General features: G+C 45.3%; 1 protein-coding gene across 8 annotated transcripts in view; it reads right to left on the bottom strand.

The window, feature by feature from the left end:
- JADE1 (jade family PHD finger 1) overlaps positions 1-18,267 on the bottom strand; it is a 45,260-nt gene extending 26,993 nt beyond the window's left edge. Inside the window, exons 1-2 of one of the 8 annotated variants that reach the window (XM_075090244.1) lie at positions 18,202-18,267; positions 8,062-8,139 (exon numbers count right to left, since the gene is read on the bottom strand). In XM_075090244.1, coding sequence (XP_074946345.1) covers positions 8,062-8,113 — 52 coding nt within the window. In that variant the 5' untranslated portion in view covers positions 8,114-8,139; positions 18,202-18,267. Of the gene's footprint in view, positions 1-5,185; positions 5,630-8,061; positions 8,140-10,663; positions 10,740-17,092; positions 17,253-17,376; positions 17,600-17,815; positions 17,880-17,976 lie in introns of those variants that run through there. The other 7 variants (XM_075090239.1, XM_075090242.1, XM_075090241.1 and 4 more) reach the window with 7 other exon arrangements.
- Between the last annotated feature and the right edge of the window lie 3,105 nt (positions 18,268-21,372).

The raw sequence follows: 21,372 nt of genomic DNA, 5'->3' as shown, positions 1-21,372 counted from the left end.
TAAAGTTAATGGCAAAATATCACTGCCTTCAACAGTGCCAAGACCAGGTCGCTGAATTACCCAAAGCTGCTTTTATTAATAAGCAATCCACCCACTCTGAGTATACTAATAAAAGTGCAGGAGGAAAATGAAGGATGTTGTTGGTCTTTTAAGCATCTTTTCCATATTTTCATACCTAATCCAGGAGAGGGACCTCTCTGGAAGAAAACGTTCACAAGCAATTACAGCTACTACAGTGATTAATGATCTGTTTTTTACATCTAATTACATGGAGTAAGAACCATCCCTGGATTATATGGAAGGAACAATCTACTGTGGTAAAAACAAACACAGGATTCAAAACAGCGTTTCTGTGTTATAAAAGCACATGAACCTAATGGAGTTATTTTAGAAAGATTCCAGACACTTTTCACCAAAATTATCCTCTTGCATTAGGTATCCAAAATGACTATATTCATCAACAGTTTTCTGAATCCTAGCCTTAGTCCCAAACTGGATTAGGATCACCAAGACTAGACAAACAACTGAAGAACAAGACAGAGTTAAACTCAGCTTTGGTAAAATTAACAAAAAACCGTAAGGGAAGTCTGAATCACTGGGATTTGGAAGACACAAAACTTTTCTAAGATAACATTATATAACTCATGGGAGAAATGAGTTCTATGGCAGATGGAAAATTAATGAGATGTTAAGAGAGCCCGTACTACCAAGAGCCATGTGAATAACAGTGAATATGAAAAATACACAACTCCAAAGCACAAAGCTAAACAAACACATCCAAACCATGCATCGGAGATAAAGGTGTCTTATTAAGTGCCTATCCTGTTACATGATTGTGCAAGTTAAGGACGAACATGGTAGCCTAGCTAGCATCGTCACTCCAGGAGATACACCACCACCATTCTGACTCTTTTAAGTTAGGATCCTTTTTGTTGGCCTAGGTGTTTGTATGTTTTAGAAGGTTTTCATCACTGAGAACAAGGGGAGGAGGATCTTGCTCTTACTACATGTCTCAGTTTTCCCTTTGCATTTATCCGCTTACAGACAAAAAGAAAAAAGAAATCCCAAACCACTAACGAGGTGTAACTCACAGCAAGAGAGGCAAACCTCTAACACATTACTGGTGTTGGAAAGGCCACTTCTAAGACTAGAGTAAGAAAGCTTTCTGTTCCCCAAGGCTATTATATACACCTTACACACTGTAAACACAATGTTTTTGTAATACCACTATAGGGTGGATATAACGCATACACCTCCTGATAATAGAAGAAAGCAATCAAGGAGTGTGAAATCTTTCTCCGTACTTGTGAAGAACACACACTTCCCAAAAGGAAAAATATAATCAATTTTAACTGTATCGATTTATTAAATGATCCATCAAGAATATGTTTTGATTCAAAAAAATGCCCATCAAAACAGAAAATTCCTTGGGACCAATAAAGCAATTCAAGCCCTAGGGGAATTCTCCCCCACAACTAATATACTACTCAGCATGAGCAGAAAAGGCTCAGCTATTACGTATCATGAGCAACGCTGTTGTAAAGCCACCTGCAAGGCACCCAGCTGTGTCCCTGGAGAATTACCTGCTGCTGCAGCCTCTGAACACTTCAAAGGCTCAGATCACTGGGCATCTGAAAGCACTTCTCCCACCGTAAATACACTCCTGCAATACCACTACACCAGGCAGCACAACAGAGCAAAACATCCCTGACATGGATGTATGTCTGGCTGTCACTTCTGCTTAACACTGGCATTTCCAGATGCCTACGCTGTTCCTCAGCTCACTCTGAGACCAGCTAGGTGATGCTGCCAACACTCTGTCAGAAAGATCTGCAGCCTGAAGAGAAAATATAGATGCTCAGAGTCTCCCCATTTTACTGCCTGGCCCGCAACTCTCTACAGTAAGGCTTCATGTCACTTAGACATAACTCCACATGTCTAGACCCAAATTCCAGCACAAATAAAGCCGAGGCAGACTATTCTAAGGGCAGTTTTCCATTATGTTAGGTATAGAAAGAGCTGTCTGTGCAGAAGTCTTCAGGCCCTATCACAGAGAAAGCAGCACGTATGCAAACAAAACCTATGACATCGTTTCACATAGCCGAATTCCCCTTCTCATGTTTCGGTTGCTGGAGGATTTGCCCATCTATCTTCCTTATCTTTATATAACAGCGTATTATTATACAATAATCCCACTCAAGATCAAAACAGAAAAAGCAATGGCCTTTTATCTCTTGTCAACACAGATCCCACTCAAAATTTAATATAATTTGACAACTACCCAACTGCAGCTGCTGAGCAATGCATGGATCCATATGATCTCTGCAGTGCTTTACAACAATGCTGCACAATTGCTCAGTATCTGACACACATAATGAACAGCCTTTGCAGCTCCCTGAACAGCAGTTCAACACGAGCTCCCTCCTATGATCCTTTTCCCAGTACCACACATTTGTGTTTTACAATCCGAAAGAACATACACATGACATGTCACCCTTCTCACAGTGAAGAATTCCTAGACCCCATCTTATTTATCATAAGACCCAAGTGCCACTCTAGCTCCCTAGCCCGAGGCTTCCCACTGTAGCAATGTTTCACCGTAACAGTATACGAAGTTTTAGTGGGAGTTCAATAGAGGTTATCAAAGTCAATTTGAGCACCTCCCATGCTAGCATTCATAGATTGATAACATGATGCTGTCAGGCCTTAAAACTCCAGTGGAGTTAGGTGTACTCAATATTAGCAGTCTTGTAAAGAAAAAGATGCCTCTCCAAAAACAACGGTGTTGATTATGCGATTTCCCTTCCTCAGATACGATGTTCTATCAGCCCAGGTAAGTCTTTCAAATCACTCTTCCAGAGTGCTCAAAAGTGTCACAACTTCACCAGAAGTCACCCTGTCCCAGCTAGCCCAACCTTCAGGTAAAATGCTAGTTGTGACCATTTGTAATCGCTCCAAATGCCACAACCCTTTCTCAAAAGCATAGTAGCGACCGCTGAACCTGCTGCTTTGCCCCAATTCTAGCACTGTAACTATGTTACATTCTGCTGTTTAATTGCCATCCCTCACCTACCACCCAGCTCAACCGAAAACTGAAAAATGTTCTTCACTTCCTTCACTTCCACACTTTTCATTTTCATAAAATGCTGCACAGCATCACACGCACTGCTAAGTAATTGCCACATTTGAGGCCAGCAGCAGCTGCAGTTCTGTGGTAAATGACATACGCACCTAAGGTTATGTACTCAGCAACCTTTGCAAAGGCACTCTGGGATCCATCTCAAACACAACTGGAATCCACTGGGATGAAAAGCCCTTTCTAAATCTAAGATCCCCATCATTCACTTGGAGCAATGGATATTGGCAAAATATGTTTAACTTTAAAATAACATTTGTTTAGCAATAATAGGATAAGGGTCCATCTAAATTACAAAACTGTATTCCACAATCCATAAGTATTGAATCTTTCATTTCTCGGAACTGACGTGAAACCTTCTAACTCTTAGAAGTATTTCTCATCTGCAAGTGTCTTCAGTTCTCCTCTCCAACACTCTGCATGTAGGAGTACAATGAATTGATAACCTGTCCAAGAATAAATGAAGAGGCTTCATGGGAGGAAGTAAAGTGTGAAGAAAATCACGCTCTGAATTCCTTGCTCACAGAAAACAGGGACCAAACTCTCTTTGATATCAAGGAGGGCCTGGATTTCACCCAAGCTCCCTAAAACACAACTGTCTGAGCTTCAGATCTTGTCTCTAACACTATCTGTCCACGTGTCCATGCAATTTGTGAAAAAGGAATGCCCTAAAGCTATAAATGGAAACTACTTCACTGCATAACTTTATCTCACCAAGAAACAAAGCACATGGAATATTCAGCACAAACCACCTCTGCAGATTTACAGACCAATGAGGCTAAAAAGTGAGGTCAAACACTCAGCAGGAAAGACAGAACAGCTTCAGTCTCTAATATTTAATTAGAGTAAGACTTGGAATCATGAAGAGAAGGAGTTTTTGCAATGGAGGAGCAAGCTGAAACACAACATAACAAAAATTGGTTAAGAACTGTCGAAGCCCTAGCCAGCCGCGTAGATAACAGGGGCATAATTGAGTTTGAGGTAAACATTACTAATTTACTTAATACCGGTTTTGAAGAAGATGGCATGTACATCACAAGGCTTTTATGATGGGCCTGGCTAATATTAACATCTATTATAGCTGCTGTAATACATTATCTAGAAAGGGACAGAAACTAACAAGCTGCCAGATGACAGAAAAAGGATTACTTTGAGGTGCCAATAATCTTAAACCCTTCCCCAAGCCTCTCCCAATACCATTCCTCTGTATTTAGACAAAAGTTCAAAATCCAGAACTATGCCGGCAGCCATTTTTCATTCAATTATATTTCATGGATAAAAATGTTCAAAAGTGACCTATAATTTCAGAAAACGAAATCTCTGAGAACACACTCGGATATCCAGGGACTAACTGCAGAACTGCTGTGCACAACTTTCACTGACACCTCTCGCTCAGTGCTTCAAATATGCTATTTTGGCCTCATGTCTAAATGAGGATTTAGAACTCTGATTTTAAGGGGACGCAGCTCAATGATTTTCAGCAGTTACACTGAAGGACAAAAAAATAAACACTTTTTGGGGGCTTGAAGTCTACGCTTAGCTTTTCGGAAAAAAATCCAGTCAGAAGGCAAAAAAGAAGTGATGAGAAAAGCAACGGTTCTACTTTAAGCTGCAAGGCTTTAAAATACTGCAAATAATATATAACCACCCACATTAAAATATCTTACCTAAGCCAGTAAATACATGTATGCGCTCTAGCACTGCAGCCATGTTGTTAAGCATTCTTCTGACCTGTATTTCACTGCTAAAGGGAAACGATTCTCCCCTCTCTCATCTCACAAAAAGAGAGCACCTTTTTCTTCCACTGAGGAAGCACAGATACCCTTGTATCTCCAGTATAATACATTTTTAGTGCTTGGGGTACCAGGTTTGTTTTTCAATCACCTCGTGACTACCAAGGAAACCGATTCAGTTCAGCGACCTACTGGAAAACAATCTTGTATGTTCTTTATTTTTTTCAGATAAATGCCATTTTTAGTAGTACCATTATTATTACTGTACAAATATTCAGGTTCCTGAGTTCAATAAAATAAAATGTGTATTTCTTACTGCCAAAGCATTTTCCAGGTAGCACTGGTCTCCATGCTGGAGTCTCCCCCAGACAAGCATCATCAACATCCAGATTACTCTGACAGCATTTGTCCAGTGACACTCGTGATGGATCTGGGGCGCCTGATGACACGGTCTACTGAGGCACAGCATGAAAACTCCACTTCAGAACTGAAGAAACCCACAGCTGGAGGCCCAATCCTCACCGCGCGAGATGAGGGAGAGCAGTGCTGAGCTCTAAGCTGAAGGACTATGGAGTTCAGTAGGATGGGAAATGCAAGAAGCACGCTGGAGGGTCAAGAGGTGCCACTGACTGAAGGCAAGCAGATGTTTGGCAATAGGATTCCAACTAAGTGTTGATTAAAATTTCAACTTTTCAATTAGAAGACGTCTGCTTGAAGTGCTCAGAATAGTCTACTTAATTGATTTCTGCCTCTGGAAACCCTGAGAAGGAAAAATAGCTAGTGAAAAACTTCAAGCCCTCAACACAGAGCCCAGAAATTTGCAGAAATTTTTACCTTTTATTTTTTTAGGCAACATAATTTGCTCACCATTCTAATACTAGCATCAGCCCAGTGAATCAGAGGTACTACTGGCAAAGTAATAGTACAGAAACTAACATAGTGAGAGTACTCAGTAATTCTACTAAAGACAAGGTAAGAGTAAATGAAAAGTGAAACCTGTAAGGGGAGACCCTGGACATTCACAGTTGCAAGGAACTACTGGTATCTCCTATAACGGGGAAAGTGGAGAGAAGGGGCCTGAGCGTCAGACATTGTTCTCAAGGAAGCGTGAGTGACAAAGGCCTCCGAGATGCTGTAAATCAGCATTCTCTTAGCTTCTGTGTATTAACCCTTGGTCTTCTTAAGCACATGTATACTAATAGAATGAACATGCAGATGTGTATCTGAATTTGCTCAGTGAATTCATAAGGGGAAAGAACCATGATCAAGTAAAGAAAAAAAAGTGCAATGAAACAGAAATGGTATATATTTCAAACAACACTTGAAATTGCTTTTAAAATTTCACTGCCTTTTGCCATGTAATTTATTCAACAAACGGTTATTCATTTTAATTAGGCTTTAAAATAGAGAGATCACAAAAGTGCAAAGGTTTTTTTTTTTCTTGTCCTAACTCATTTTCTTAGATCTTGATCTATGGAACAGATTAATTACGGTTTTTTGGAAAACAAATTCGGTAAGTCGACAGCTCTCTTCCAGATAGTTGTATATCAAATGACATTACAAACAAGCATTATAATCAGATACAGATCGGTCAACTGTATCTATTGCAGAACTTCAATTCCAAGATTATCTGCCCCATATTTTACTTGGTAAAGCCTGCAACACAAGGCACGTGAAGGGATCAAAGAGTAAAGAAAGAAAAAAAAAACAGACAAGAGAGTGAAAATAAACATTATTGCCAAAATGGAACACTACTGTATAAAACTGCTAGGGAATGAAAAAAGGGTAAAGCAAAATTCTAATGAAAGATATCACATTTGCTGCTACTTGTCTATTTTACAAGTAAAAACACATCTTTGTTTTGGGGAAGTACACCTCACCTTTGAGGAAATACACCGGCTTCAACTTTTAGAACCCCAAGTAAATTTATAACAGAGAAAAAACAGGCCTGGTTCAGGTTTTTTTTTTCCCTTCCAAAATCCCCCAACTGCCCGTAGTTCTCAAAAAACAAGCCAAATCCCACACCTCTAATAGATTTTACTCAATCCTTGTTTGGACTAACTCCTAATCAGTTTGCTAAGCTCTCACCTCCTCCTATCCTTTCACCACTCCTTCACTGCAGCAATAGTTTGCCTAAGGTTTTCAGGTGCAGATTTGGCCATACCTGAGCAGACTCCCATGCAGCACAGCCACACCTCATAAATGCAAGCAGGTGAAGCAGTCACCTATGCAGGGCCACAGTGTGGCACAAGGCTACATTCTCAGAGTAAAGCTTTCAAAAGCACCTGGAAAACCTCCCTGATCATTTTCTGTTACATTGCAGACTGAAGTCTCACAAAAGACTTCAGATCTGAAGATGTGCACCAAGACAGATCAAATTAAAACCAGGGAAATCTCTCTGACAACTAAGGGGTAAGCTGCACTATTGTCAGGTACAATCAACTTGCTTGTTTGGGCAAATTAAGCACCTTGGCACATATCCCAAATTGCCATTTTATCTCCCTCTCCCCCCTTCTTTTTTTTCCTGCTTAAATGAAAGATTATCAGTCCCTGGAATCCAAACATGAGAGAGACGTATGCCATACAGAGATCAGTGTTAGTTATGTCAGTACAGAAATAGTTAAAAAAACCCAAAACATTCTGTATCCAAATTACTGATTTACTGAATTCAAATTCTTGGAAGTTATTCCTCAAATAAGATAATCTTCAAACAAAGTAACAAAGTTAACAAAGTAACAACTTCTATGCACCATCAATCATTTCCACTTAGTATGAAGCAACATACCTTTCCATTGCATAAGAGAGTATGAGAACACTGAAGCAAATTTAAAATCCTAATGCGAACTTCTATTAAATACTATGCTGTGGACAATATTAGCAGATGCCTCCATGCAAGTTCTGTCCTTGTAACGATAAATTATGCTACTTGCAAAGATTTTAAAGAGGATGACCAATTTTTTCTCTTAAAAAACTAACTAAAATGAACTAACACTGTATAGTCAATACAGCAGGGGGGATCCTGAATCTACTATCCACCTGTACTCAGAATGACCAAGCTCAAAACTAGATCCTTATAATGCACATTTCTACCAGCCCAACCAATATGCAAAATGCCTCTGTCACATAAAACAGTGCATTAAAACGTGTTTTCAAACTCAAAACCTCTGCACTCTACAACAAAGGAGCACTTACTGCCATTGTCGTCAGAATCCTCACTGCTGCTAGGAAGCCGACGTCGTTTCATGATCTCCACGGGAAACAGCAGGCAGCCTGCAAAGCAATGAGACAGCACTTAACCCAAGATAATAATACACAGTCATCAAGTTGTGTTTCTGATGGCATTTGAGGATTTACAGCACACAAAGGAAAACAAACAACTTTAAACAGCATCTGAAATAGGAACAGTGAATATCTCAAGGATGCTTAATTAGGCAGTCATCATACGAGCAGGTGAACAAAACTGGAGAGTATCAATGACAACCCCACCAACTCTTTCACCCCAAAACAAAAGCATATTTTGTTCCAAGAGGTCTTAAAAATCACTAAGTATCTGGAGTCAATGTGCTTCACTTCCCCTGCCCATTCTGACACTAGATTTGCAATACAGTAACATTTCTACTGCTTGCGTAAATATTTACTTTGGCTAATACGTTTTTGGAACCATTTTATTCCCGTTTAAAGTGCCAGATTTACAAAATCGAAGATTAAAGTCATCCACTTATATATATAAAAAGAAAAAAGAAACATTAGCAGTAGCAAGCCAAATTTTCCCAGATGAACTAAACATGTATCATCTGTGCCCTGGAAGGCACCACCCTCTAAGGTAAGAGAGTTACTTCCTCCTGCAGGCACATTTTGAGCGCCATGCCTAACACCAACTGTTCTTCAGGAATCAGACCACCAATTGATTACACAGAAGCTCCTCCAAACTGCCAAACTTCTAGCAATACTGAGTGCAACTGCACATGAACCAGCGATGTAGAGGCGAAAAGTTCCATTATCTTTTTAGTTGCTGTTCGCCGGGTGTTGGTATCTTCACATATATTCTCAGTAGAATGAAACCAGATTCAGAAAAATTAAGGAAGCTGTAAATAGCTGGTCAGCATTTACATGTAAAAAGTTATTAAAAAGTGTAAGTTGAAGAGCAGAAAAGACATGACAAGACAAGTACAGAAAGGCATATCCACCAGTTAAACTGGCAAGGACTCTAGATGCACATCAAACCCCCCAAGTCTTTGCTTACCACACATCAATTGTGGTAACAACAAGGTCTGCATGTCCTGCTAGCAGCAAAGCCCTCATATACACCTCTGGGGTGCAATTTGGAAATCAGATGCCAAAATACTTTTTTGCTTCTAGGTAGGTGCAGAAAAATCTAACCTCCTCATTTTCATGTGAGTCAGGATTTCCTAGAAACCTTTCAACAAAACGCTTTTCATTGACCCTTCAGTATACAGCTAACTACTTCAACTTTGCTCACTGAGAACACATCTCACTGTAGTAAAGTCAATAACGCTTTCAACTTCTGTAAGACTAATTCCCAAAATAAGGAAACCCAAAACACCTAACCAAAGCCTGACACTGTTTCCAAAAAAGCACGAAAATATCTTCTCTTCCAAAAGTGATTCATATAAAAAGAAATAAGCATTTTTTGAGGGAATTCATTCTATCATCGCTAGCAAATCACAAGCAACTGAATCTGAGACTCTATTTCACACTTCCAGTGAACTTAACACAGTTGCAAGAGCCCAAGCATTGCAAGATTGCCTCCTTTTTCATATTTTACATGCAAACAGAGGCTGGGGGAAGCCTCCCTCTTCTGGGGTGACTTTCGAAACTGGGATTTAATATGGCCGTCTTTGAAACATGTAACGGTTTTGAGCTGCAAACTTTGCTCACTAAAGAGAAACTGAATGGTTCACCTTACCAATACCTTTTGTCACCGTTTCATAGAGTAAAAGCTCGCGTGTAACATCTGATACCAGAGAATAAAGAATCATAAACAACAACCTCTTACAGTGCTAGAAGAATTCTCTCCAAAAGAAATGCTTTGAAGCAGACCAGAACTTTGCGTGTATGGCAGACAGAAATGCTGCCAATGAATAAATACACAGACCAGCCCCAATCACCAAAATCATCTGGATGCAGATCTGGTATAAACGTAGTAGATCCAGAGCCAAGCTCTGATACGGTCACTTTTAAAGACAGAAAGCCAACATTCGAATCCAAAACAGGCTAAGACAGAACTGAAAAATCAATTAGCTGCTACAAGGCCCAAACGAGGTGGATAAACATCTATTCCCTAAGGTACTTTTTCTAGTAGTTCACATACTTTTCCTGTAATTGAAAGAAATATTAACAACTGCAATGTAAAAGAACATACTCCCTTAGAATGGAAGCGTCTCCCATAAAGTAAAGAGGATATGGAGGAAAATGAAGAAAAAATAAGTTATCTCAAAAATGGAACATTTATGTTCCTGGTCAAAACCCTCACTTCTTGGTTCATTCCCACATGGTCTGAAAAGTACTATATGCACCGTAAAGCAAAATAACATAGTGCGTATGCACTGAGACACACTCATGAGCTTGCAATAAACACGAACATTCGAAATTCTACTCTTCCGCATCTTTTTGGATGAGTGTATTTTGAGTTCATTTTCCCCAGCCATACTTGCTGCAAATTCACAAAATACAGAAAGACCAGAAGCTTCTCCTTCCTACCATCTGTCTTTAAAAAACAAACTAAACCCCATTTTTTTTTGTTGTTGTTTAAAGGAGAGAGTGGTATTCACACCTCCCAGTTCAAGCACTTTCCACAGTTCTTCAGGAAATAAGCCCGAACAGAAGCCACTTTCCTGGAGTACAGAGTATTAGATGAGGCAGCGAACTTCCCTGTCCACTCTAGTCAGGTTTCTGAAGTTGGCCACATTGAAAAGCCTGTGCTCTCAAAAGTATCATTAAAAGAAATACCCAATTCGATGAGGCTTCTGTAAGATACCTTTACAGATGCACATGAAAAAGAGAGTTAAAATCCAGAGATCTCGTTTTCCCGTCTTTGAATCTTACCTGAGTTTCCAGAGAGTTAAACCACAGATGGAAAAGCAGCATTTGGCTTCTTAGAGCAAGTCTCAAACCTCATAAGATTAACCCCCTAGAATTTTTGTCATTAGAAGTAATAAAACAACTTTTTTCAACTTCTAAAATAATTTTCAACCGTTCCCACCAGATGTTCATATCCACAGCTCAGAAGACACGTTCTAGAGATAACACTAGAACAACGACACAGATGGAAATGCTGCTGCTGCTAAGGGTATCACAGTGCCTCTGCCTCAAAGACTATCGGTTTCCATCAGGTGATGGTGTCCTCGAAGTCACTCAAGAACTGCATTAAAAACAAACATGGGTTAGGTTATGTGGTGGTTAGGTGCAGGTTGAAGGTGCACACTTTCCCTCTTCAACCACAGACATGCGCATTTCCCCAGCATGCTTAGAGAACACTGAATTCAAGTAGTGCTTTTCTCATCTTCAGGGAAAAAAAAACCCAAACTATAGCCAATCATGGGACATCCTTAACTAAAAATAAGGAGGTATTTTTATACTGAAAAAGGCAGAATGGAAAAACTATCAAACTTTTGAGTAAAATCACTTATCTCATTCTCTTTCCTAATCTGAGATTTGAGCGCTAGCAATATTACTTTTCTTTGAAATTCTCACTCTCCAGAGTCATGAAAATGTTGGTATTTTTCACTTGACTTTAATTTGAAATACTCTTAGTTCCTCAGGTGCATATACAGTGCATCTGATCCAACTCTGATCTCATTAAGACATTCTGAAACTGAAGTAGGTCTGTCAATTCCAACGGGTCAGAAGGCAATGCAGGTTCATCAAGACTGACTGTACCACAGCTAGTTCAATGGTACAAATCAGCTATGATCACTACGCCTGTAAGCAAAGAGAATTCACATGTAAGCGTAAAGAGGGAGAAACACTTAAGCCAAGGCTTAAGATTCATACCAACAGTAAGTAAAAACTATGCACTCGGCCAGAAACACTTGCAGGACAGGAAGAGACCACCCAGGTTACAGAGCTCAATTCCCAACAATTGCATGCAACCACATAATTGCTGTTTAGTCCAGAAGTTTCCACAAAACATTCACTGCACCCACACATGCCACAGAACAGCTTCCCAACCCCCTTCGCAAAATGAATGCTTCTCTGAAGCAAGGAAGCAGCCAACCAAGCAGTGCCCTTGAACCCTGTATCTTCTATCACAAACATTTCTACGGCTGTTTTTCCCGAGTTCTTATACTGGCCCCAGAAGGGCATCTGCCAATATGCTGTTCACCTGCGGAGTAAGCCCAACAACAGAGTCCAGCAGACCTAGTGTAACAAAGGCTGCTGCGTCACCAAGCCAAGCATTCCCCGAATTTTCAGTGACATGGGTAAATTCCTAACAACCCAGCAACTTCTGTAAGCCCCTTCAGTTTCATTTCCTCGAAAGATGTCTGTTTCTTCATGTTAAGACCACCCTTTCAAAAATCAGACAGACCAATACCCAGCATGCTGATAGTTATTTCTCCTGAGGACTCTATTGTAACACTTACCCATTTATCGGGGGGGGGGGGGGGAGAGGTGGGGAGTGGACTCAGGCAAATGCCAGCCTTCAACCAAGCACAGCTTTATAGAAACAGCCATGACTCTGCTGGCAGCGCTAACCCATTTCCAAGGGTGGGCAAAGCATCCAAGAGTGCCTCCTGCAATCACACCATCACAATAAATGACATAGAAGGAGCAGAGGCTGTGACTGTCTGGCCATCAAGCACCCTCAGGCGAGCCAGGTCCCCCAGGGCAGTACTGGTGAGGCTGGCACAACGTCCAACACGCTCTGCTGCACTGCTCCAGTGGCTGAAGGCACTGTGCTTCACAGAGGCATGTCACCAGTGGATCTTCCATCCTTTTTCATCATGCTAGCTCCGAAAACTAAGCTCTGGGTTTTACTCATCAACTGCGTACAAACTTCAGACATACAAATGTAACCCTGGACTTACGCGGTACAATCGCTCAGATCATTTTTAAAGGCAAGATTACAATATGCCTGAAACGTTTCTTCTGGCTACTGTGTTTTGGAGAGATCACTAAGCCTTTTTCAAAATACCTGAAAAATGTTATTCAAATGAAATTACTAGATTATAGTCCAATATAATCAATGTCAAGCCAGAAAATAACATTTGGATTTACATATCGTTGTGGAGGCGAGCAACCAACACCTAACTCCACACAAATAACTAGATACAGTTCGGAATACAGGCATTTCTGCCTACTTCCTAGCATTTGCTGGCAGATGCAGTGCAAGGGGGTTGAATCAGCAACATGACACAGTACAGCAAATTCACTGTTTTGCCCACTGTGCGTTATCGTGCTCCTTCGTTCTTAGCTCTGCAAAAGATGAATTTAAAAGAACCAGCAAAACCCAAAAACCACACCGGACTGCAATGCCAAGATCTTCCCTTTTACTTTTTTTCTCCCACTCTGAGGTCCCAGGAGTTGCACAAATAAGAGTGGAAGAAAACTCTGAATCCTTTTTCCTAGCTTCCTCCAAGCAGAAATCCAGACATTACCCCATAAAACTGGCATGGCAGCGGGCACACACGTATACCCATGTGCAACCTGCCACAGAACTTTTTATGCTGCTACTGCGCAACTAAGAACACCATATACTTTCTCAGTTTGACCCCAAGTAGAGAGACGATCAAAGAGAAAGCTGTAAAGTGTGTCATTCTTTGTTATGCAAATAACTAAACAGAACCAGGTTTTTAAAAATAATTATACATGAAAAAAAATCTACATCCTCAGGTCAAAGCTTTTACACAGCACAATTCTTAGTAAAGTTGTTTTAAGGGCTATATAAAACTCTAGGTAAAAAGAGTGTATAATTCAAACTCTGGCAGACAATTAGCTGTAACTGTGTTAACGGGTGACACTATAATAAACTGCACTGAGCAGCTGCAGAGACAGAATGGGAAGAAAGCAGAATTATGACAGATGTACACCCTGAAGACAAACTGAAAAACTGGCTTTTCCTGAAAGTAATCCGCTAACTGCAATGAAACTAAGACCTAATTATCTCTAGTACACGAGAAATCATTTCAGAACTGTTCCTGTACAAATGGAAGTAAAGTGTGACACAGTCATAACGAAATGGACAGCAGATTAAGACATTTCCCTTCTACTGCTGTCCTCTTTTTAAATAGCTTGTTTATGACACCACCCCAGTCTTTACCAGCCAACACCTGACATAGCAGGAAAAAACCCACCTTTTTCCTTGTACGCCCAGACCAAAGTTACACAATTAAAATCCACCTAAAACTTTATAATTCCTCTTTATCACCTATAAAAGCTTCAATAGTGACATTTTATAGTCACAAAGATACAAGAAGAGTTCTGAAATGAAATAGTACAGTATTATGTAGCACAGTCCACAGTACAAGAACACCACAGACCTTGAATTTGGAAACAAAATCCTCCAAGTCCCATGAAACAAAAAAAGTGTGTTGCAAAGCCAAGAGTGTCCTCCTCAAGAAATATTTCTACTGACTTCAGCACACCTATGCAAAGTTTCACAAGGGAAAGCAGAAGCACATTTTGGACATATCAGCCCAACACTTCTCAGCAATCCACATGCTCATTTATGCACCTGTGCAAGTCAGCTCATCACATTACCTTACAATCTGGGCAGCGGCAGCAAATTATTCCCAGACCATGCTGGTGAAATTGACTGCCCAAAATCTTGAGCAATGATAAACTGGGCTCTGTGAGTTAATTCAACCCACCCTGCACCCACTGCAGTTCGCCTCTTCCATCTAGAAAGAGCTGTCAGCTTGGTCAGCTCCAGCTGAAAACAGGAGCGCGAAGCAGCAGTACTAACCACATGGAGAAGACATTTGAGGAAAGACTGAAAGTTGTTTGGTTTGGTTTTTTACTATATTCTGTGAATTGGGAATGAAACCAGAGAAGCTGGAAGGGAAATCTGCAGCTGTGAGGGGAAAGGGGAGTTTATTATTTTATTTTAAACATATGTATTAAACGTAGCTCAAAAGCAAGGAGCAAGTGGTATCTGAAGCCAGAGGGAAAATCCTGCCACTAAAACGTACAACCCTTGCTGTTTCAACAATACCCCACTGAGTGTGAGAAACCTCTAGAAATAGAATCATAACAAGCATACTTTGGCGTAACTTTTATCAGGTTTTAGGTTTGCAAGCGTGGGCAGCTTTTGACTTACTTAAAAGACAGCGCCTACTTAAAAAGGAAATTGTTGCAAACCTTTCACTAAAAAGAAAAAAAGAATGAGGCTAGCATAAAAGCATCTTCCTGCTTTAACATTAAAATGTCAGCTAAAACGTGTTGCCGAACGCTATCGTGATTTCTAATAGTACGTAACGGCTATCCGAGGAGAAGCCATCTATTTTTAATGCCCGCCGTTTGCATGTCACACACGGCCAGTTCTCACTGGCCGACCGACACGTCTCAGGATCCCACGGACTTCACCTACGGGCGAATCTAACACACTTTATTAGAAGCAAGCCGTCAGCTGAAGGGCAAAAGAAGAGACACCGGCGGGGGGGAGGGGGGGGAAGTCGGCCTGGCGCAGGCACCCCGCCGGGAAGCGCGGCTTTCTGGGCCGGCCCGGCAGGTGAGCGGTGCCCCGGCCGGTGCCAGGGCGCGGTCGCCACCCGCCGGGCCAACGGTCGCCAACTCGGGGCCGCCTTTTCCAGAGGGCTTGAAGAGTGAATTCAAAAGCGGCGCCTCACGCTCGCCGGCTCTGGGCCGGCCGGCTGCCGCTCGGCGCGGGGCGGGGCGGCTCTCCTCCTCCTCCCGCAACGATCACACCTCAGACGCCCGCCGGCCGTTACCGCCCGCGCCGAGGGATCCTGGCGCCGGCTCCGGACGGGCCGAGAGACGGAGCCGCTGGGCTACGCCTCCCCCCGCGGGGGCGGCACCTTCCCGGGCAGCTGCACGGCCGCCGGTTCCCATTTGAAACGGCCCGGCCCGGCTCGGCTCGTCCCCTCCTCCTCCCGGCTCCCTCTCCCGCTCCTCCCCGCCGCCGGCCGCACCAATCCGCTCGGCCCCGGCTGCAGATCAAACTTGGTGCCCCCGGCTCGCCTCCCTCTCCGCCAAACCCCTGTCACGGCTAGAACACCCTCCCCACCCCCGCCCTGCGACGGGGGGAGCGGGGAGGGCGGCACGGGACGGCGGTTCGGCGGCTCGAGCGGCGGCAGCACGGAGGAGACTTGAGCTCGGCTTCTCTGTCTGTCTCTCCTCCCACTCCCAGACAGTTCTGGAAACTGTGTATCACCTCTTGTCACAGGAAACCAACCAGCAGGCGGTGCAAACAAACAAACACCCTTTGCCTCCACCCTCCCCAAAAATAATGCACGCCCCACCGCCCGGTCTTAAGGAACTGGCGGGCGCGAACGGGAAGAGAAAAGCGAAAAAAAAATTACAAAAATAAAAAAAATCATCCTCGGAGCAGGCAACCGCCCGAGCCCGGGGACAAGCAGGGTGGCGGTGGCATCAGGGCGGCTTTGTCTAATTTCAGCAAGTGGAATAATCGCCGGAGCCGCGCTCGCCTCCCGCGGGAGGCCCGTTACACAGAAATAAGGCGGGTATCTGGCACGCCGCAGCCCAGACCCGTCCTCCTTGCCAGGCCCCGGGGGAAGAGCGGAACCGCGGAGCTACCCTGACCGGCGCCCAGCAACTTCAGGCGTTTGCCGCCGCCGCCGCCGCCGCTCCCCCGCGCTTGTTGTTCTGTTACGTTCGCGTTTCGACACCGCCGGTGACGGTTCGCTCATCAACAAACTCCGGCACGGCCAGGCCGATGCACCCCCCCCGGCGCCCAGCCGAAGTTTGCACCGCACCCCCCGCCCCTCTCCCGCACTTCGCCTCCCCTTCCCGCGGCAGACGTCGGGCGATGCGGGGCCGCCGTGCACCTGCCGCCCCGCTCGCCGGCGGCCCCGCACGCATCCCGCACACACGCTCCCAAACACGTGCGTTTCCGGGCTCCCGCAAGTTGCTCTGCAGCGGGAGACAGCCGTGCGGGGGGGGGGGGGGTGGGGACGCGGGGAGCGGGGCACCGGTGACAGCCCGCCCCGCTCCCCCTCTCCAGTCCAGCACCCGCCGGTGCCCCAGGGCACACCCTTCTGCGCCCACCGAGCGCACGACTAACCGGCTCTCCCGCTCCGAAACGCAACTTCTGCTTAATTTCACCGATGAGCAGTTTTTATGCTTTCCAAGCATTTTCTTTTCTACCGGCAAAAGCCAAGTGCGACTGGGGCGGGGGGGGAAGTGTCAGTGTAACTACAAAGCTGCTCCTGCACACAAACACCTCCTCCCCCACGCACACGCTCCCCGCCCTCGGTGGGTCTCGTGGACATGTAGGTGACACGGTGACAGACACCGGCCATGGCTCCCCCCCGCTCCCTTCCCCGCACATCAACACCCGAGCAGGACCTGCGCTCTGCTATTGCCATCTGTCTACCAAGTTGCTCCGAGGCTTCCCGCGGTGGGGGATGCCCGCCGGTGCCCCCGTGGCGCTCCCCCTCCCACCACCACCGGCACAGCCTGCAGCGACCGCCCGGAGCGCCGCGGGGCCGGGGGCGCCGCACGCCGGCAGCTCACTTGGCCGCTCCGACCACCTTCAAACCTCGGCGCTCCTCGCTCGCCGCCCCGCAGCGGAACAAAAAAAAGCCGCTGCCGGCACCGGCCCGCCGTCAGCGGCGGCACAACCTCACCGCCCCCCCCCCCCCCCGCCCCTTCCCTCCCTCCTCCCGCCGGCCCGGCCCGGCACAAGTTGGTTGTGGGATAGCGGAGCCGCAACTCGGCCGCCTCCCCTCCCTCCCCTCGCCCCGCACCGAGCCGCACGGCTCTTGGCGCCATGTTAATGACGTACTATCTTATTTCCACTAGGCAGCGACCTTCGGCACGAAACTGCTCTCTCGCCGCCTCCGGAGCGACACACAAAAAAAAAAAAAAAAAAAAAAAAAAAGCATCAAATATGGCTGTGCTGGCGGCTCCCCCGGCTGGCGCTGCGGCGGCGGCGGGCACGGTTACCTGCTGGCGGCGAGGCGGCGGCGGCGGCGAGGGCGGGCGGCGCGGCCGGGCTCCCCCTGCGCGGAGGGCTCGGGGCCGCCTCATGAGTTCGGCGGCGGGAGCGGCGGCGGGGAGCGGGCGCGGAGAGCGGCTGCCTGCGCCACACGCCACACACACCCGCGCGCGCTCCCCTCACACACACACACACACACACACACACACACACAGAGACTCCCTCTGACTGACGTTTGTACTTGTTATGGAGGAAGGACTCCGTGAATCAAACTCGTTTCTGGGTCACTGCTGCCACAGGGGGGAGCTACTTTAATCCCCTGCCAAAACTGGAAGCTGAGGGAAGGAGGAGGAGGAGGAGGAGGAAGGAGGGGGGGGAAATAATAATAGTGTAGCGGCGGGGTGGGGAGGCGGCGGCGGCCCCGGGGAAGCCGCCGTTAACTCTTGGCGGGGCGGGGGGCTCCCGGCTGGCGGGCGGGGTCCCCCCTCGGCGAGGGGGGCGGCTTCCCGGGGACCCTCCCGGGCAGCCCCCCGCTCCCGACCGCAGCCACCCGCCCGCGGCCCGAGGGAGCGCGGCCGCCCGCTCCCCGCCGCCTCCCGCCTCCCGCCTCCCTTGTGTTCGAGCGGGCTCCAAAACGAAGACAAGAGGCAACGCTACAAGGCCGGCAGCTGGGAAATTACACGCCTGTGGCACTGCTGGCGTTACCCTGCAACCATTTAACTCTTCTCTCCGAAAAAAATTTAAGCCGATTTCACAACCAGGAATCATAATGCTGCACAGGCTCCCCCTGCGTAACGCGTAATTCAGTGTTTTTCAGGCGGAGAAACTGAGGCACGTAAGAGTTAAACGCTGCGGCCACATACATAGCGCATAATTGCCAGGGACAGAATAAATCTGCAGGCTCCCTATTCTCAGCCCCCAGCGTTATCCCTCCAGCTCCCTAACTTTGATACCTCTCAAAGCCTAGAAAGAGCTAACGCATACTGCGGCTCGGTTCACATCTTCCTAGCAGGAAACGAAATTATCTTAAATTGGCGCCAAATTACATACTAAACTTTCCATTATCAAAAAAGTATGTTTCAATGCAGATTTCTTTATTTTCCACAGAAATCGCTTTACCTCACGCCATGCACCTGCGCTCCCCGAGCGAAGGAGAACTCCCCCTTTTGAGCAGAATTCCTGAGCAAATACAGTATGAGGTAATAACCACCACGGAGAAAATTCAGCGTAATCTCAGACACGGAATTAAGGCGATCTGTGGAAAGCAGTGCCCATAGTATGCAAATACAAATTAATGCAGCCTCCACAGCAATATTAGCCTGCCAAAGAATCACACTGTAGTTCACCAGAGGAATTGGGTCGTTACTCATCCGTACAAACCGAGTCATTTACCCTGCTGTCTCACCCACCCACCTAACCCAATCATGAAACAGCACTGACACTGCTACACATCCTAAAAAGTTGTACTTTACTACAAAAATATCCTTTCCCCCCCAAGATATTTTTTCACTGTGAAAATAAGACCGCCGTGGTTTTATGCATAGAACAGCCTGAGGTATCTTCAGATTTTAGAGCCTAAACTAAGGCTTTGATTCCCCTTGTTTTCATCCACCTGAAAATAAACCCCCACACACATTCTGTACTTTCTCCCGTGCTTACCTTGGCGTCCAGGCCCGTGAAGATACCTGCTGGAGCAGCTTTGCACGCATCAGAAGTCTAGTTAGGAGTAGCTCCACTGATGGCATCGATATTTGCAGGATCGGGGCCTGAGCTTTTTGCCGTGCGTGGTGCAGCCATCAGGCACCTGTGATGGTCCATGTGACACACCGGATCGTGTTGTCTGACAAACAGTCCCCACTTACTGCCAGAATTACATTCACGCACCCATCACCTTACCCCTGAGCTTCCAGGAACCTACCCCATGCACCCATTTTCAGTAGTGCCAAAGGAGTCGGTGGCTGGAGACTTTGTTGATCTGTATTATCTGAACAGCGTGTGCCCGCTGCTGTGCTACGGTATAAACCCGGAACGGATTAGGTCAGAGTTTTTTCACTCAGTGGTCTGCAGGCGCCTTGGGGGCTCATGGACTACATCTCATAAGGCCATAAAAAGTAATCAAGATCAGCAAAGCTGTGCTCGGTTGGCATTTACTGTACAGAGGTATGCACCTCTGCTGGATGAATTTGTTTGTTTGGGTTTGGTTTCTTTTTTTCAAATGTTGTCCATTGTAAAAGACCGAAGATTCACAGGAAATGCTGTTTGTCCTGCTTTTCTGAATTCCTTCCAAGAAAGTTCAGAACTAGCTTCTGAGAACACCTTAAATGTGAATGTGCACGAATTTCTAAAGAGGAATGATAGAAACTTTCCTCTCTCAAACTCCTTGGATTTGAGGCAATATTTTTGTTTTTCTGTAATTAGTTTTCCTTTGCATATACAGCCAAGTTTAGGTTACATCTTGTATTTTAGGAAACATTTCTCTTGGAAGCCGTGCAACGCCATACCCATAGGAACAGCACACGAATGTTTGCAGAATGGCAGGCTGTGTTTTAGAAAGTAGCAACTGGAAATGTTATCTGAATTACTGTAGAAAACTCACCAGATGTGAGCCCTCTGTGCTGTAAAAGCAGCTAGTCCAGTCTTCACGGGGAAGGTAGCACAACTGGAACAAAGATGCTATTCTGTCTGTGCGTGCAGCGTATCGCCAAGACTGTTCTGGAATAATGTATGTGTTAAAAGGAAATATTGAAAAATTGAAGGGCTAGTAGCTGGAAAAATATTTTTGGAGATTATTGGAAAACACAAAGAAAAGGTTAAATCCTGTACTACTTCAACACTACAGGTATAAAGTTATATGCTAATATAGCTATGGTCAAACAGGAAAGAATATAGAGCATACCAGAGGAAGCCACTGGCATCATTAATACAAAAGAGTGCTAAAAAAAGGGATCTACATGTGGTCTAAAAAAAGCAATGAGTTGTTCACTGCAGAATCAGCTTTAGCATCTTGAGACACCATTATGACTCCTGCCTGGGAATGCCAGCGGCAGACACCAGAATGGACTATGAGCAGTCCTCACTCGCTTCTCTTCAAAGGGAGTGCCCGGCCCAGCCTGCCAGCGCAGGCAGGCTGCCTGCCGTGAAACAGGGGATGGTAAAAGCAAACCACATGAGGCAAAGAAAGAAATATTAATTCTGCATTAAACATCTGGCCGCAATCTGGCTGTAAACGTTAGGAGCCAAACCAGTGAGAGACGACCTCACAGTAGTCTTCTACCACCTCCACTGGCTACATTTCAAGGTGATGGGTAAAATTCTGCTGGAGGTAGAGTCAGTAGACGTTTTGCCATGGATATCAGCCGGGCCAGAATTTCAGCCTTCGTCTCTAAGAGATATTTACCCCCCCA

The sequence above is a fragment of the Phalacrocorax aristotelis genome, chromosome 4, assembly GCF_949628215.1.
Source record: "Phalacrocorax aristotelis chromosome 4, bGulAri2.1, whole genome shotgun sequence".
Taxonomy (NCBI): Eukaryota; Metazoa; Chordata; class Aves; order Suliformes; family Phalacrocoracidae; genus Phalacrocorax; species Phalacrocorax aristotelis.
The sequence above is the reverse complement of the archived record's forward strand: the minus strand, read 5'-3'. Positions and strand labels throughout refer to the sequence as shown.